A 15800-nucleotide genomic window follows, 5' to 3' on the forward strand; every position below is an offset into this window, starting at 1 on the left:
TTAGTACAGACTAGGTGGGAGTGTTGCATTCAAGGGTGTGACACGTGTAAGGCATGCGTGGGAATCTGCCAGACTTGATGGTGAAGACTTGATGGGGAACAGGCATGCGTGGGAATCTCTGAGACTAAGTTCAGGCTAGGTGGATAGGTTGGCATGCATTAGTACAGACTAGGTGGGAGTGTTGCATTCAAGGGTGTGACACGTGTAAGTCATGCGTGGGAATCTGCCAGACTTGGTGGTGAAGACTTGATGGGGAACAGGCATGCGTGGGAATCTCTGAGACTAAGTTCAGGCTAGGTGGATAGGTTGGCATGCATTAGTACAGACTAGGTGGGAGTGTTGCATTCAAGGGTGTGACACGTGTAAGGCATGCGTGGGAATCTGCCAGACTTGGTGGTGAAGACTTGATGGGGAACAGGCATGCATGGGAATCTCTGAGACTAAGTTAAGGCTAGGTGGATAGGTTGGCATGCATTAGTACAGACTAGGTGGGAGTGTTGCATTCAAGGGTGTGACACGTGTAAGGCATGCGTGGGAATCTGCCAGACTTGGTGGTGAAGACTTGATGGGGAACAGGCATGCGTGGGAATCTCTGAGACTAAGTTCAGGCTAGGTGGATAGGTTGGCATGCATTAGTACAGACTAGGTGGGAGTGTTGCATTCAAGGGTGTGACACGTGTAAGGCATGCGTGGGAATCTGCCAGACTTGGTGGTGAAGACTTGATGGATAGGCAGTAAGATTCTTGCAGTATAAATATTCACACACATTTTCGCAAAGGTATTCACAATATCTTCACAGCAATCTTCACAAAACCTTGACAATATCTTCACAAAACCTTCACAAAACCTTCACAAAACCTTCACAAAACCTTCACAATGTCTTCACAAAACATGGCATCTTCATCACAATACAAAATCAAAGCTCACGTCAATGGTGAGACTTATGAATGTGATATGTCTGGCTTCCTATTTAGAAACACCGAATGCACTCGTTTTTGTCTAAATAGAGGAGCTGACTTCTCTTATCTGAAGAGGAAGATTGAGTCCAAACTAAGACAACCCGTGTCCCAAATTTTTTATCAACAACCTTTTTTTTTAGAAAACAACTCTGTCAAGTTTTATAAGTCATTGATTCAAAATGACATGGAGACACAATACATGCTTCGTAACCATGAGTACTCTGGTTACGAATACATAGTGTTGTACATTGTGTTGGAACAACCTCAACCAACTCAGAATATTCAATCACAGGTTATTGATCCTGTGATTGATGACGAACAAGATGCTGAGCACCACGTTGAAGACGATGTGGTTGATAATGCTGAAGACGTGGTTGATGACTTGGTGAACCGTCATTCTGAAGACGAAGACCAAGCTCAAATACCTATAGCGCAACGCTACTCACCTCCTGCGCACTTCACAACACTTAACTTGGGCGAGGATGAGCCCTCATCAGATATGTTCTACAACCCATATATGAGGTCTGATGAGGACTTAAAGAAGGGTGACCAATTTCGGACCAAGGAAGAGTGTCTGTTAGCAATAAAGAACTGGCACTTGAAAAATTGTGTTGACTACGATGTTATCAAATCAAATCCGGAAAGATACGTTATTGTATGCAAAAATCCGGAGTGTGGATATAGGTTGATGGCATCGTACAAGAAGAAGCATAATGCGTGGGTGATAGGGTCCATATCTCAAGCTCACATTTGCGTCAACACCAACATGGCACAGGATCATCGCAAACTTAGCCATGACATGATCTGCCATTCCATATTACCTCTAGTTGAGGTTGACCCGTCACTGAAGGTCAAAACAATTATCTCCCATTGTGTGGCTGTTTTCAAATATACACCGTCATACAGAAAGGCTTGGTTAGCGAAAACCAAGGCAATTGAACTGGTGTACGGTAACTGGGAGGAATCATACAAACAACTACCACGCTACCTGGCTGCACTACGATTGTATTCACCTGGGACGGTTACTATAATGGAGACCTTGCCTGCACAATCCCCTGACGGAACTCGTCTAGAAGGTAATGGAATTTTCCATAGACTTTTCTGGGCATTCCGTCCCTGCATCATCGGGTTCACATTCTGCAAACCACTTGTTCAAGTCGATGGAACTTGGCTGTATGGGAAATACAAAGGATCGTTACTGATGGCGGTCGCACAAGATGGCAATTCAAATTTTTCCCAATAGCCTTTGCATTGGTGGAAGGAGAAACGGCTGCTGCTTGGAGTTTCTTCCTTAAGAATCTTCGAACGCACGTGACTCCACAAGCTGGCATCTGCGTGATTTCTGACAGGCACGCTTCAATAGACAGTGCATACAATAATCAAGCAAATGGTTGGCATGACCCCCCGTCTACCCATGTCTACTGCATCAGGCATATTGCTCAAAATTTTATGCGGGAGTTCAAGGATAACTTCTTGAAGCAACATTTGATAAACGCGGGGTATGCATTAAACCAACCTGGATTCCAATACTATCGCCGGGAAATAGTGTTGGCAAATTCTGATGCAGGGAGGTGGATCGATAATATCGACAGAGCGAAGTGGACTAGATCATACGACGATGGGGTGAGGTGGGGCCACATGACAACAAATCTTGTGGAATCAATGAACGGCGTGTTTAAGGGCATACGTAACCTCCCGGTAACCGCATTGGTGAGTGCGGCCTATTTTCGGATGGCAACGTTGTTCGTAACAAGAGGCAGGCGCTGGAATGAAGTGTTGCAGACGAGTCAAGTATATAGTGATGCCTGCATGAAGTTTATGAGGCAGGAATCTGCCAAAGCCAGCAGCCATCGGGTTACGGAATTCGACCGCCATGGCCACACTTTTAGTGTCAAGGAAACAATTGACCACAACCAAGGGCTGCCCAGACAAGAGTATAGGGTCCTAATACCAGACCGTTGGTGCGACTGTGGTCAATTTCAGGCCTATCGTATGCCTTGTTCCCATGTCATTGCAGCGTGTTCACACAGCCACTTCGATGCATTATCGCTAGTGTCTCCAATCTACAAAGTTGTAACATTGCTCAATGTATACGACAATCCCTTTCCGGTGGTAGCATTGGAGGCGTATTGGCCAGAGTATGACGGGGAAATTGTTTGGCACAACGAATCGATGCGGCGGAATAAAAGTGGTCGCCCAAATAGCAGGCGCATTAGAACTGAAATGGACGTCGCAGAGAAAATGCAGAGGAAGTGTAGCATATGTAGACAACTAGGGCATAATAAGAACAAATGTCCATATCGTGGATCTAGTTCCACAACTTAGTTTTCACTTTCATAAATCTGTGGACCAAAATCATTTTAAATTAAAGTTTACTTTTTATTCCAAATAGAAGATGACACTTGAACAACAAACACAAACATCTAACATTACAACACCAATTACTAAAACAAAAACAAATACTGGAACAAAAACAAGTACTAAAACAAGAACAAGTACTAGAACAATAACAAATACAACAACAACATGACAAACAACCATTAAAATCTAAGAAATTACAACAGTTAACACTATGTCGTCTGATCCATGCATCATTTGGATGCAATCAATGTCGCTTTCAACTTCAACCCACCAACGTATCGTTTCTCCAGTTTCAAATGAGAACCTTGTTCTAAGCCTCTGAATCCTTCTGATGACTTCACCAGGTTGGTAATCTCCCTCTAACCAAGACATCAAGGACCTTTTTAGTTGGTCCAACGAACGGATGTTCCAAAATTTCATCTCCATTGGAGGTTTCAAAGGCGAGAAAATAACATGCCCATCCCTTTTTAAGATTACTGGTTCAGGATCCGGGCGCCTTGATGATGTTCGCTGCCATGACGACGGTCTTGGGGATGCCATGAACTCAACTTGATACAGAAAGTGATAGGAAACAGTGGTGAAGAAAATGCAAGGAAATAACACTTTATTTATAGGAAAAGATCTGGGTTGTACACCAGTCTACCTAACCCTAATTAGTGTCGCACTTGATTACTTAATCTTATAGGGAATTAGGGTTTCAATTAGGTCATAACTACCAAACTCTAATTATAACCGATCAATAAACCCTAATTATAATTGATAAATTAACCTTAACATGATTAACCCTAATTCTTCCAAAAAATTTAAATAATAATAATTACTTATAAATTAAATTAGTATATATATAAAATTAATATATATATATATATATATATATATATATATATATATATTATATATATATAATATATATATATATATCTTATAAATAATTTTATTTATATATATGTGTTAATATAAATTAATATAATTTAGAAAAAAATAAATTCATAAATTAAAAAAATTAAAAAAAAAAAAACATATTTAAAAAAAAAAAAAAAAAAAAAAATTTAAGGGTAGGCGCCACTCCTAGTGGCGACTTGCCCTACCCTTTAAGGGTAGGCGCCAACTAGGGTGGCGCCCATGTAGGAAACTAGGGCAAAAATTGCCCATTTTGGTAATTTTTTGGAAAAAATGGATATTTTTGAATTTTTTTAAAAATTCTGAATATTTTAAAAAATTCTATAATATATATATTATATATATATATATATATATATTATTATATATATATATATATATATATATATAGATATATTATATATTATATATTATATATATATATATATATCTCTATATATATTATTATATATATATATATATATATATATATATATATATCCTATATCTATATATCTATATCTATATAATCTCTATATCTATATATATCTATATCTATATATCTATATCTATATCTATATATATATATATATATATATATATATATATATATATATATATATATATATATATATATATATATAAGATATATATATATATATATATATATATATATATATATATATATATATATCGTAATAAATTAAATAAATGTGTTTACCGGTCTAATAGTAATTACCATATTTATGGATTCAAATTCTCATGGCTCTACTTTTTAAACACTTCATTTTTTAACATCAAAACAAAAAACTATAAAATAAAAAAGTTTAGGATTTAACATAAAATAAAAATAAAAATTAAAAAGTTGACGTGGTATGAAACAAATATTAAAAGAAAAAAAACAAAGGCAGTGAAAAAAAAAGGCCTACGGCTAATTAATAACTCAGTTTTTCTACATGTCCATTCAACTTTTCTTTTAATAAAATTTAAATTTAGAGACTAACATCCAATACAAAAGTGAAATATAAAGTTCTGACAAAAATGAATCAAATTCAAAAATTTTAAGGGACCAATAAATTATTTAAGTGTAAAACATTTTTTATTTGAAACATGATTATTTTGGTGAATAATTTGAAATATTGATTATTTGAAAATTTAAAATAAAAAAGTTGGTTATCCAAAAAAAATCACAATCCAATGTCATAAGCACGTTCATTTGATAAACCCCAAGATCTTCCTCTTCCACATGTTTCCAGAAATCCACCAGCAAATCCAAGAATGAGAAGGAAAACAAGAATCTAGATCCATTGTACTGTCTGATGCAAATAGAAGCAATAAATGTACTCCTCTGTTCCTTTTTAAGTATCATTTTTTGATTTTTTACAAATAACAAGAAAGTTAATCATTAGTGTTACTTTTCAAACAATAATTCTTCTTTTACCTATAATACCCTTAATTATTTATTAGGTAATTTTCATGGGTAATTTTGACAAAATTGCAATTAATACTACCTTGAACTTTGTAAGTGACAATTAAAAAGAAACAAATTTTTTTACAAGAAAGTGACACTTATAAAGGAACCGAGGGAGTAGCTATGATCATCAAATTTTGTAGAAAGGACAATAAATGTGGAGATTATGATTCGGCTATCAAAACTTTTGTGAGTTTTTTTGTCCATTGAAAGTTTTAAGGAAAACTGAAAATATCACTACTTGAGAGAGGAAGAAAAGTAAAAAAACTTTATTGTTGCAATAAGTTATATAAAAAGAGATCGAGAAAAAAATTGGATGTCATAACAAAATAACACAACTAGCTTCTATTTCTATTTTAACCTAATAATATAAAAAAATGTTACTAACACGCTTTCTAGTTACCCACAGCTTTTAACATATTCAAAATTTTGTTAAATTTTATATTTATGTCAATTAGGCTCTTTCTAATTTTAAACTATGAGTTATCTAATAACTGAACTGAAAAATTAAGCTAATATTTCATGGCTTATAGCTGAAAAACTTATAACCAAACATTTTAATTGATTAAAATTGAAGTGTTCGATAAATTTTATTAATGAAATATGTGATAAATATAAGATTATATAGAAGCATCTATACGGTTGTTGTTTTTTTATATAAATTAAACATATAAACATTTTTTAATAAAAAAAATTATTTTTAAATTTTTTAAAAACAAACTATCTTTAAAATAAAATATTATTTTTTAAATCTTCCTTTTAAATATTTCACATTGCACCAGCAACATTGTCTACTCGAAATCTTAAATGGTTTTCATTATGGTTCTATTTGAGAAGTTCATATTATCACAAACTTATAATTTAATTTTACTAACTTAAAAGAAGTATTTAATTCAAATAGCATAGAATTTATCATATTTTCTTTCAATTTTACTTGTCATCTATATAAGGAAAGGAATAAGATTGGCAGAAACACAAGAAGAAAAAAGTTTCAAACACTAAATATCAAAATAAGTAACAATCATCACAACAAAATTAAATATTTGTTAGACTGATAAGGGTGTGTCATCTCTTCTTTGTCTATTTTCTTTTTCTACAAAATGAATGAATAACAACCATAAGCTGACAACAAAAAGAAAATGAGACAAACTTCTATCTCACAAGGAAAATTACAGGGAAATTTTTGTTTCACTACTTTTTCCCTCTGTCGAGGATTGGACACATGAAAGCACGTTTTAGTTCAATCATTATGGTAGTGTTCATCTAATTGACACATTCAAGGTTGAACCAACAATCTCTTAGGGGTCACGACCAATTAGCCATGTCAAGAATCCTCGCACCCTAGAAACGGTCCTTACTTACGAGACAGATAACAAGTCTGAAAAAACCATGCTTATCTAGCAAGTGAAGTATCTGTCAAAAGGGAATCAATATTTAAAGTAAATGATTATCTGATTATCTTCATATCACTATCTATAACATAGTTTCCTATATTAACTAAGCATATAATTATGTATGGATCGCTGTAGTATATATATAGAAAATTCAAACCAAAAACACAAACCGAACCCAAACCCTGCCTTCAAGTCACCAAAACAGAAAGTCTAAGGATCTGTTTGGGATGACAGGAGGGTTTTAGAGGACTAGATCTATATTTTAATAAATGCTTTAAGATGTTAAAAAAAATGAACGAATACCATGATATATATGAATACGTACATATAACAATTGAATCAAGCTTCATTTATTTTCAAAAACATTTTATAGCATGCTTAATCTCAGTGTTATTAACAACACTGCTTAATTTAGAAAGGAAAATTAAGACCTCCCCTCACCTGCTAATTTAGAAAAGAAAAGAAAATTAAGACCTCCCCTCCCAAACATACCCTAAAGAAATTTACCACAGTAATTTAGTCAAACATGCAACAAGGTATTCACAGTATTACAATTCATACCTAAATATTATGAGTGATGCACTTGTCGGGATATCTGTAGCATCCAATCAGCATACCCACTATTACCACCCATCTGGTCCTCAACAAGGTTTGCAAGAAGAAGGAACCCTTCTTTGGGTTGTTCACCTTGCCTCACAAGATGGCACAACTGGTAATATCCATGATCATCATTTCTTAACTTTTCAAGTACCCTCATCAGCCTCCTTGACATTTCATTATTATGCTCATTGAGAGTAGCCTGTTAACAGAAACAAAATATACACACAGCACCGGATGAATTTCAGTTTTGGTTCAACTAGACAAATAAAGGAGGAACACACACAAACATGCCTATTCTGATACTTGACCATGCAAGAAGTTATTCTATGGGTTGAGAATATAATATTGATACCATTATAAATAAAAGTCACAGAATCTTGTGATGAGATGAATGTCACAAAAACTCACCATTGAATTTAAATTATTAATCATGAAGATGAAGCTCATCGATTTTGATGTTAATTGTATGACTATCTTATACCTGATCTAAATTGTTATCTGTTTTTCTACACTCGGAAACTTGACACCACCATAAAATGACTGTCAATTCAAATGTGTACTCATTGAATTTGGGGTTGATGAAAGTTGTGAGAAATTCTTCCCTATTACAATATTGTCAGTTCAAATGATTTTTTCTTCTCTATCACTTTCTTAACTGTTGTTCATCCAACAATTTGAGAACAAAGAGGAGTTTAAGAGTTACTTGAGAAGACAAATGTTGAACAGTATGCAAGTCACACAATTGAAATGGTTTTAGTTTTTCTTATTTGATTAAAATTATTTTAATATGACATGGTAAGAATGTGAACTCCAATTAGATGAGAATATAAGTGTATATAAAAGTGTTTTCCACTTGCTGTAAATTAAACTCCAAACTCCACCGTATAATATTATTATGAACTCAACTAAGAAAAACAAGGTCTGCCTCCCTCCTTCTCTGCCTAGAAAAATAACCTACTATGAACTTAAGTTTGCACAGAACGAATATACAATACCTTTGATAATTCTGCCGCAAAGTCTGCCCCGAGTAAATTCTTTGCTATATCAGGGGAAATCACCCTACCAAACCATATAATAAACCGGAAGCCATCATCATATAAATAAAGGCCCCTAGAATCTAAGCTCTCCCCAGCCAAAGGTAACCTTCTCTCGATACTTTTTAAGTCATCAGCTTGTACAGATGGCTGGAACATACAAAAATAAATCAGACGGTTTAACCCTTTAATTGGTAAATCATCAAGGGTGGGTAACACATACCTTTAGAAGATATTCATCAAGTCGAATCAAGCTAGGATAGAGAAGTTTCAACAATCTTTTTATTGGTAGAATCATGATTGTATGTCCTGCTGCACATCGATCATCCAATGGAACATCACCATACCCTCCACGTAGAGCCATTGATCTACAAAGAGCTAATCCATACAACATTAGGAACTTCAAAGATTCGGGATATATCATTCTGTTGGCCAAGCGATGTTGCACAGCATAAAGATTTCGATACTCCTTGAGGGCTTTCACAATTCTTAGTTGCACAGCACTCCGTGCATCTTCCAGTTTTTGGGACAATGTTTTCTCATTAGCTGCAAATATGAAGGAAGTGTATAAGATAAATAAACAGGATCTGCCGCATACATGATATGTCACTAAAACATAAGTCCAGAAGTCCTGTTTATCCTACCTAGCCTAGAAAATAGAGAGACAAGTGCACCAGTATCAGCCAGGCGATACATATCCGCCAAGTCTGTAACTACGGGCACTGCCATTGTGTGTACTCTGATACGCCTTTCTCCACAGGATGCAGTGTAACTATTTTGTTGTTAGGGATGCATACAATTTGAGAAAATTACATGCTAAACATCTTGACTTATTGAATTCAACAGAATATCAAGCACAAACATTCAAACAATCGTTTAAGGGTCAAAGAGAAAGTACAAACAAAGTATAATAAAGATGAGCCGGATGTATTATCGACAAAAAGAAATGACCTGACTGGCCTACAAGAAACACTAAAAATAAATACGGCCGTTTTATAAAATAAATAAAAAATGAACTTTTCAGGAATGATTCAAAAGTACAAACTAATTTGGACAATAAATCTGACTCCCTAAGAATTACGGTGTTTTCCTTTTTGCATAGTAGTATCATAAAAAAAATTGACGAAAGTTTATCATAAACAATAAAGCGCATGTAGGTATTAGAATCCGTCATAAGAATTATTGAAGAAAGGATACAGCAATGCAACTTGAAAATAAATAGTCTGAGTTGTCAATAATGTCTCTTCGAGTGATAACTGCATGGCAAAGGCTTTATCACAATCTACAGCTGGAAGCGCTAACAAATCTGTGGATCTTAGCATGAAGTTTCCATGATAAGTTGTGAAGCGAACACCTGAAAAAATAGGTAATGATCATCAAATATATGTGAATGTGCGTATGTTTATTCGTATATATGTTTAATTGTATATACCCATTGCATGTAACAGTAAACAAACAAAAGTAAGCAAACAATATAAGTATTTCCAAAAACAAAATGAAAGCACAAACCTTTTGCACATCTAATACGCATTACAGCTTCCCATGCAGTCTCTCTAGTGAGGTCTCTCCTTAATTCATGACTCAATTTCTCTCCATGAATGGCTGATTGGAAAGCTGGATAGTAATTCACTTGACCAGCAGTGTACTTTGCCAGAGTTCCTACACAAACAGTAAAAAGAATGCATTGTTTACTCCAAGTATAAGATCATTAGCATGGAACACTATATGCATGGACAACCACAAATGCTGACAAAATCATACCAAACAGAATTACATTGGGGCACAGGGATACATTATTTACAGATATAACAGCTACAATCAATACATAATTGTGAATTCTTTTTGAGGATTTACAAACCAGTTCGTTGCCAAATAGATCCATGCGTTGGAGTGTTATACTCCATACATCTATAGTCACAACGCTGTCAGGGGAGAATATGGAAATCATTCAATTTAAGTTTATTCAAATGTTAAAGTATGAATTAATTACACAAAATAGACCGCTTAACGGGACAATTAAGTCGTCTCGTCAAGTAAAAATGCAGGCCACTAACTGGAAAGGTCACAAACTCATGGCTTCAAGTCAACATAAAACAATGCAATAAGCCCACAGCTAAGGATTCATCAAATATAACAACCAGAAATCCTTAAGTTCTAATCCAGAGCAACAGGTTTAACACTAGAATCGAATGCTGAAATACGTAGAAATTAAAGGGAGAGAGAAAATACCTAAGGAGGCTATGTCAGTGTACTTATCACTGAATGCATACACATTTACTGATATTTGGTACTTAGAAAACTCAGCAGCCATTTGCTTATAAAATGGATCTTCGGGCAGTCTCAGTCCATGTTCTTTATCTGTCCCATAAACCCGAGAATCATCTCCCCGTAACCTCAAGCGACCAACACCGAGAGATGGAAGTGTGTTTTGAAAAATTAACAATTTCCCTCCAAGTGTACTCTGCACAGAGGCACGAAAAGACAATAACAGAGGAATGCATAAGAAAATGGAATTGTCAAATGCACAGGAAAAAAAATGTAATCAAAAGTCAACAAATTCAACGTTAATACTAAATAGTGTTCTCTTAAAGTTTGATAGCAATAGATCCCCCCCATTCTGCAACGAGTACCAACTAGCTTCTCTATGGCTTGTCTAATTTATTCAGTGACTATGATATTTAAGTGTACCCAGCAAAGCTCTACGGCCACATGTGGAACTTGGAATTCAGCAAGGTATTAAATTAAAGAATATGGAAAGTTTGGGTACGCACTTGGTTGTTTTAACAAAAGTGAAATTGTTTATTAATAGAACTGGATCAGAGTTGAGGGACGATCTTCACTAGAGAAAAAATGTCTTCCGACCAGTATCACTAGCAAAGGAATTTATGATTAAAAAAATCACCATAAAAGGGTAATTATGATAATACCATAACCATGAAAGCAGCCTTAAGAGCAGGACCAAAAGCTGATTCCAGATTAACATTATCTTGAAACATAGTTGGCAAACTATCTAGGAAGGCTTCCACCACACTTCTTGACTCAGATAAGTTAACAAGAAGATCATCTGGGAGCGGAATAAATATGTCATCCAGATCTGAGACTACAAACATCTGTGGTTGATTCAAGGTTGACTGCAAAAGCATTATACACAGAATGTTTAGTACAAATCATGACCAAATGAGGGAAACATAGACATGTTAACAGTGGTAATGTACTATTGCTAATAGTACTACAAAGTACAAACCTTCAAGTTATAAAAATGAATAGTGCTGTCAAAAGTTGCAAACCCTATTTGTGTTCGTGGAAAGCCAGGCAGCTCGTCTAAGCAGGACTTGATTGTTTGGGCTGCGACCTGAGTAAAGAATAATAACATCAGAAATCAAGACATGTGCCTAACATCTTCAACTTTTCATATGCCATTTTTGCTTATATTTTCATTCCAGAGGGTACTGTGTAAACCCAAATGCAAAATGCATTCCATAACCCAAAGTTGGCAAGAGAAAAATGTTTACCGAGAAGTAACTGTTACTTCCAGAAAGTTTCATTTATGAATATTGACTTTTAGGTATATTGGTACGAATTTGTCTCTGCAATACCTAAGCATAACTCTTCCTGGAAAGTTAATTACCTAAGCATAACTCTTCCTGGAAAGTTAATTATCGTGAACAATCCCCAATAAAATTTGTGTTCCAAAAGTTTTTCCATAAAAATTACACAACATGCTTAAAAAGCATAATATGCAATACAACCCTCAACGCGCATAAGAAATAAGCTCCACCAATTATTGAGTTCCAGCTATCATTAAATTACACAAAGAATGGGGGAATTTTAAATAATTAACATCATTTAAAAGATATGAGTTCCAGCTATCATTAAATTACACAAAGAATGGAGAGTTTTGAATAATTAAAATCATCTAAAAGATATGTGTAAAAGTTCCATGAAAATGAAAAACATATTAATGAGCGATTCAGTACACAGACCACTTCTCTAAATAAACAAGTATGAGACAAAATACATTAGAACATAACACATGTAACTCTTGTCTATGGCTTATGGTCTCCGACACCAAATTTTATCAAACATGTATCTATGAGGATCATTAATCTTTAATTCCCACCAAAATAATAAGGCCATACATACGTTGCACAGCCTAAAGGAAAATATCATTTATTTTTTCCATTAAAAAATGTGAAAGTTCTAATGACTGGGATGTGGTATGCACTACAAGCTATACAATGAGCCAGAAACGAAGTGCTTACTTCAATCATGCCACTTCTAACTGCAGATATGGAAACATCGATGAGGAAGAAATATACTGGGGGCATAGGAGGCCGCACCATATATTCAGCAGGGGCAACAAATTCTACAGTACCCTTTGTAAGCTCGGGTCGCTGATTCAAATCAACTCTTTTTCCAGTGGCATCTAACTGTGCATGATATTCACTAGGAACTGCACATAAAACTCAATAGATTAACATCTTAAGTATGGCACAACTGACATGAATATACAGAGTCAGAAAAGTCAGAGAACAGGTTTAGCTCCCATGACACAACACCATCATCCACATTATATAGTGAAAAAAACTAAGTCTTGCATTCTTTTACCAAGTGTCCTTTTGGGCTTATCCAATAAAATACAATGATACAGAAATTGTTGAATTTTCAGATCCTCTAAGAAAATCTTGTTTAAAGTAATTGAGACTTGATTGCGACCATTTTCTTCCATAAAGACTTCTCAGTTATATAACTTATAAGGCAAAAAAACAAGGTTATGGGAGTAAGAAGTACCATCATTAAGCAAGGTGCATACATTACACCGGTACTTTCTTCCAGCTTCTGTAAATGTCACATAAGGATTCACATATGTCCGGCATCTTCTGCAGCGTACAACACTAGCTGGAGCAAAACTAATTATTGGCACCTCTTCCTGAAAACAAAGAGTAGTGAACAAAGGCAAATAAGATGACCATTAAGTTACTGCTCATCAAACAGACAAAAAGAGGCACTAACCCCATCCGGAGATTCAGCAAGTGGACATACAACTGCTCCAAGAGGCAGATGCCACCTTGAAGCTAAGGACTGGGAGCTAGGAATTGCACTGGTAGTGAATCGCATATATCTGGGATTGCAATTCATGGGATAAATCTCCATCAAATTCTTCGGCTCCACATCACCATCCAATGGCCTTGGAAGATCTTTAGCATCAAATAATGCATCCATTGTTCCAGGACGAGTTTGCATTGTGAGCGAACTGAAGTCTTCTGTCAATCCCTGAATGGCACCAGCAGGGGGTGCATATCCTGGTTGCTGTGTGGGCTGGACACCTATTGGAGTAGCCACCGGGATTGATGAAGCATAGCCTCCTTGATGAGGTGCAAAAGGAGATGGTGCTGCAGGCGGTGCAGGTCCGTAATTTCCTTGATTTGCATGAATAGAGGAATGTATAGGTGGAGCTTGCATTTCAGCACCAGGCTGCATACGGGCATATCCGGGAACAGATGGCTGAAATTGAGGAGGAGGAACATTTGAACCCATAGGTGGAGACCCCATTTGAACATAAGGCATCTGCGGCTGAGGAGGAAGAGATGAGGGAAAGGGAGGTGCTTGACTTGCATGTTGATGAATTGAATGTCCCAAGGGTGGAGCCCGTGTAAGAGGAGGCTGAACAGTCGACGAAAAGGGAGGTGCTGTAAAATGCTGGAAAGGTCCAGAAGCTGGCGCTGGTGGAACGTTGGATGATGGGGGAGGAGGAGGCACTGATGGGTCATTGAACCTTCCCGGAGGTGTAGGTCTAAAACTGGGTGCCCCTGGTCTAACAGCAGGTCCAGATGATGAAAACGGTGTGGGCGCTTGGGGAGGTACAGGAGGAGTAGGTCGGAAAGAAGGAGGCTCTGATCCAGCCACAGGACCCATTGACGAAAAAGGTGTCATAGTCTGTGCAGCCGCAAACGGCAACGAATTAGGTCTTGAAGGGAAGTTTGGATGACCAGGATTTTCAGTCCCCATAGATAGATTACAGAACAATCCAACTCACTCAGCTTTTCAAATTATCAAAACATTTGTTTCATCACCAAGCCTGTTAAAAACAAACAAAACAACACAATCATTGATACAGAGAATCAACAAAATGCTTAACAATTCAGACTTCACAACACAGTCTCAATCAACATAACTCAAATAAATCAGAAACCCTTCCGATCACTTTTCCCCACTCAGCTAAACTTTGATAGCTTATCCTACACAAGTTAAAATTGGAAAATAATACTACAATACATGAAAAACAACACGCGTAGTAACATGAATCATAATAAAACGGAGAATTGAATCAACTTGAACAAACAAAGGCAAAAGAAGAGTAACAAGATTCATATGCATACAGAATTATTAGGGTTATGAATATAAATGTAAAAGGCTAATTCGACTTTCATCAACGGTGACGGATCGAGAAAAATCGGTAGAAGTTGAAATTGAGATAAAGACTCACCGAGTTCGGATCGGAGATGCAGAGAGTGATCGTCGGATGTAAGATTTGACGAAAAAACCTATGCTCGAGAAGAGAAAACAACACTCTCCCAGACTCACAGGGAGGATGGAAGGTGCTGGAAACTGTTTTGCGATCAAAAAAAAGCGTGGAGAGTAGTGATTCCGGCAGATTCTCGGCGGCGGCAATAAAATAAAAGCGTTTATGGTATCACCGGCGACCTAGATGATAGGTAGATCTCTACTGTTCTACACGACAGTAGTAAATAAACTCCTTCGATTCAATTCACTCACAAAATTGGAGATACATACATCATAGAAGTGAAATTTCATCCTAATATTTTTTAACATATATATCTGATTTCATAGGTTTGATTTTTATTATTTTTTATTAATAAATGATTATATTTTATTTAAAAAAATCAATATATAATTATATAAGTTTATCCTTATTAAAATAGTTTTATACTATCGTCTAATAGAATTAATGTTATATTTATATTTCAAAATTAAATGTGTGACGCGGGATACACGTCCGTGATTAATTGATTATAAAATAAAATATTTTATATTTTTTCTAATTATATTTTGTTTTAAAAATAAATATAGGATTTAATTT

The 15800-nt window shown here is 35.6% G+C and overlaps 1 protein-coding gene across 1 annotated transcript; it reads right to left on the reverse strand.

Moving 5' to 3' along the window:
* Nucleotides 1-6675: 6675 nt before the first annotated feature.
* On the reverse strand, nt 6676-15507 carry LOC127132484 (protein transport protein Sec24-like At3g07100). Its single transcript, XM_051061433.1, has 14 exons — nt 15186-15507; nt 13712-14777; nt 13490-13628; nt 12961-13151; nt 11943-12050; nt 11626-11829; nt 10928-11159; nt 10208-10357; nt 9896-10052; nt 9343-9470; nt 8922-9244; nt 8660-8848; nt 7626-7863; nt 6676-7083 (listed from the first exon to the last, which is right to left on the reverse strand). Exons 2-13 carry the CDS (start codon nt 14705-14707, stop codon nt 7633-7635), a joined length of 3048 nt encoding a protein of 1015 aa, XP_050917390.1. The 5' UTR covers nt 14708-14777; nt 15186-15507; the 3' UTR covers nt 6676-7083; nt 7626-7632.
* Nucleotides 15508-15800: the final 293 nt, after the last annotated feature.

This window comes from Lathyrus oleraceus, chromosome 3 (genome assembly GCF_024323335.1).
Source record: "Lathyrus oleraceus cultivar Zhongwan6 chromosome 3, CAAS_Psat_ZW6_1.0, whole genome shotgun sequence".
Taxonomy (NCBI): domain Eukaryota; kingdom Viridiplantae; phylum Streptophyta; class Magnoliopsida; order Fabales; family Fabaceae; genus Lathyrus; species Lathyrus oleraceus.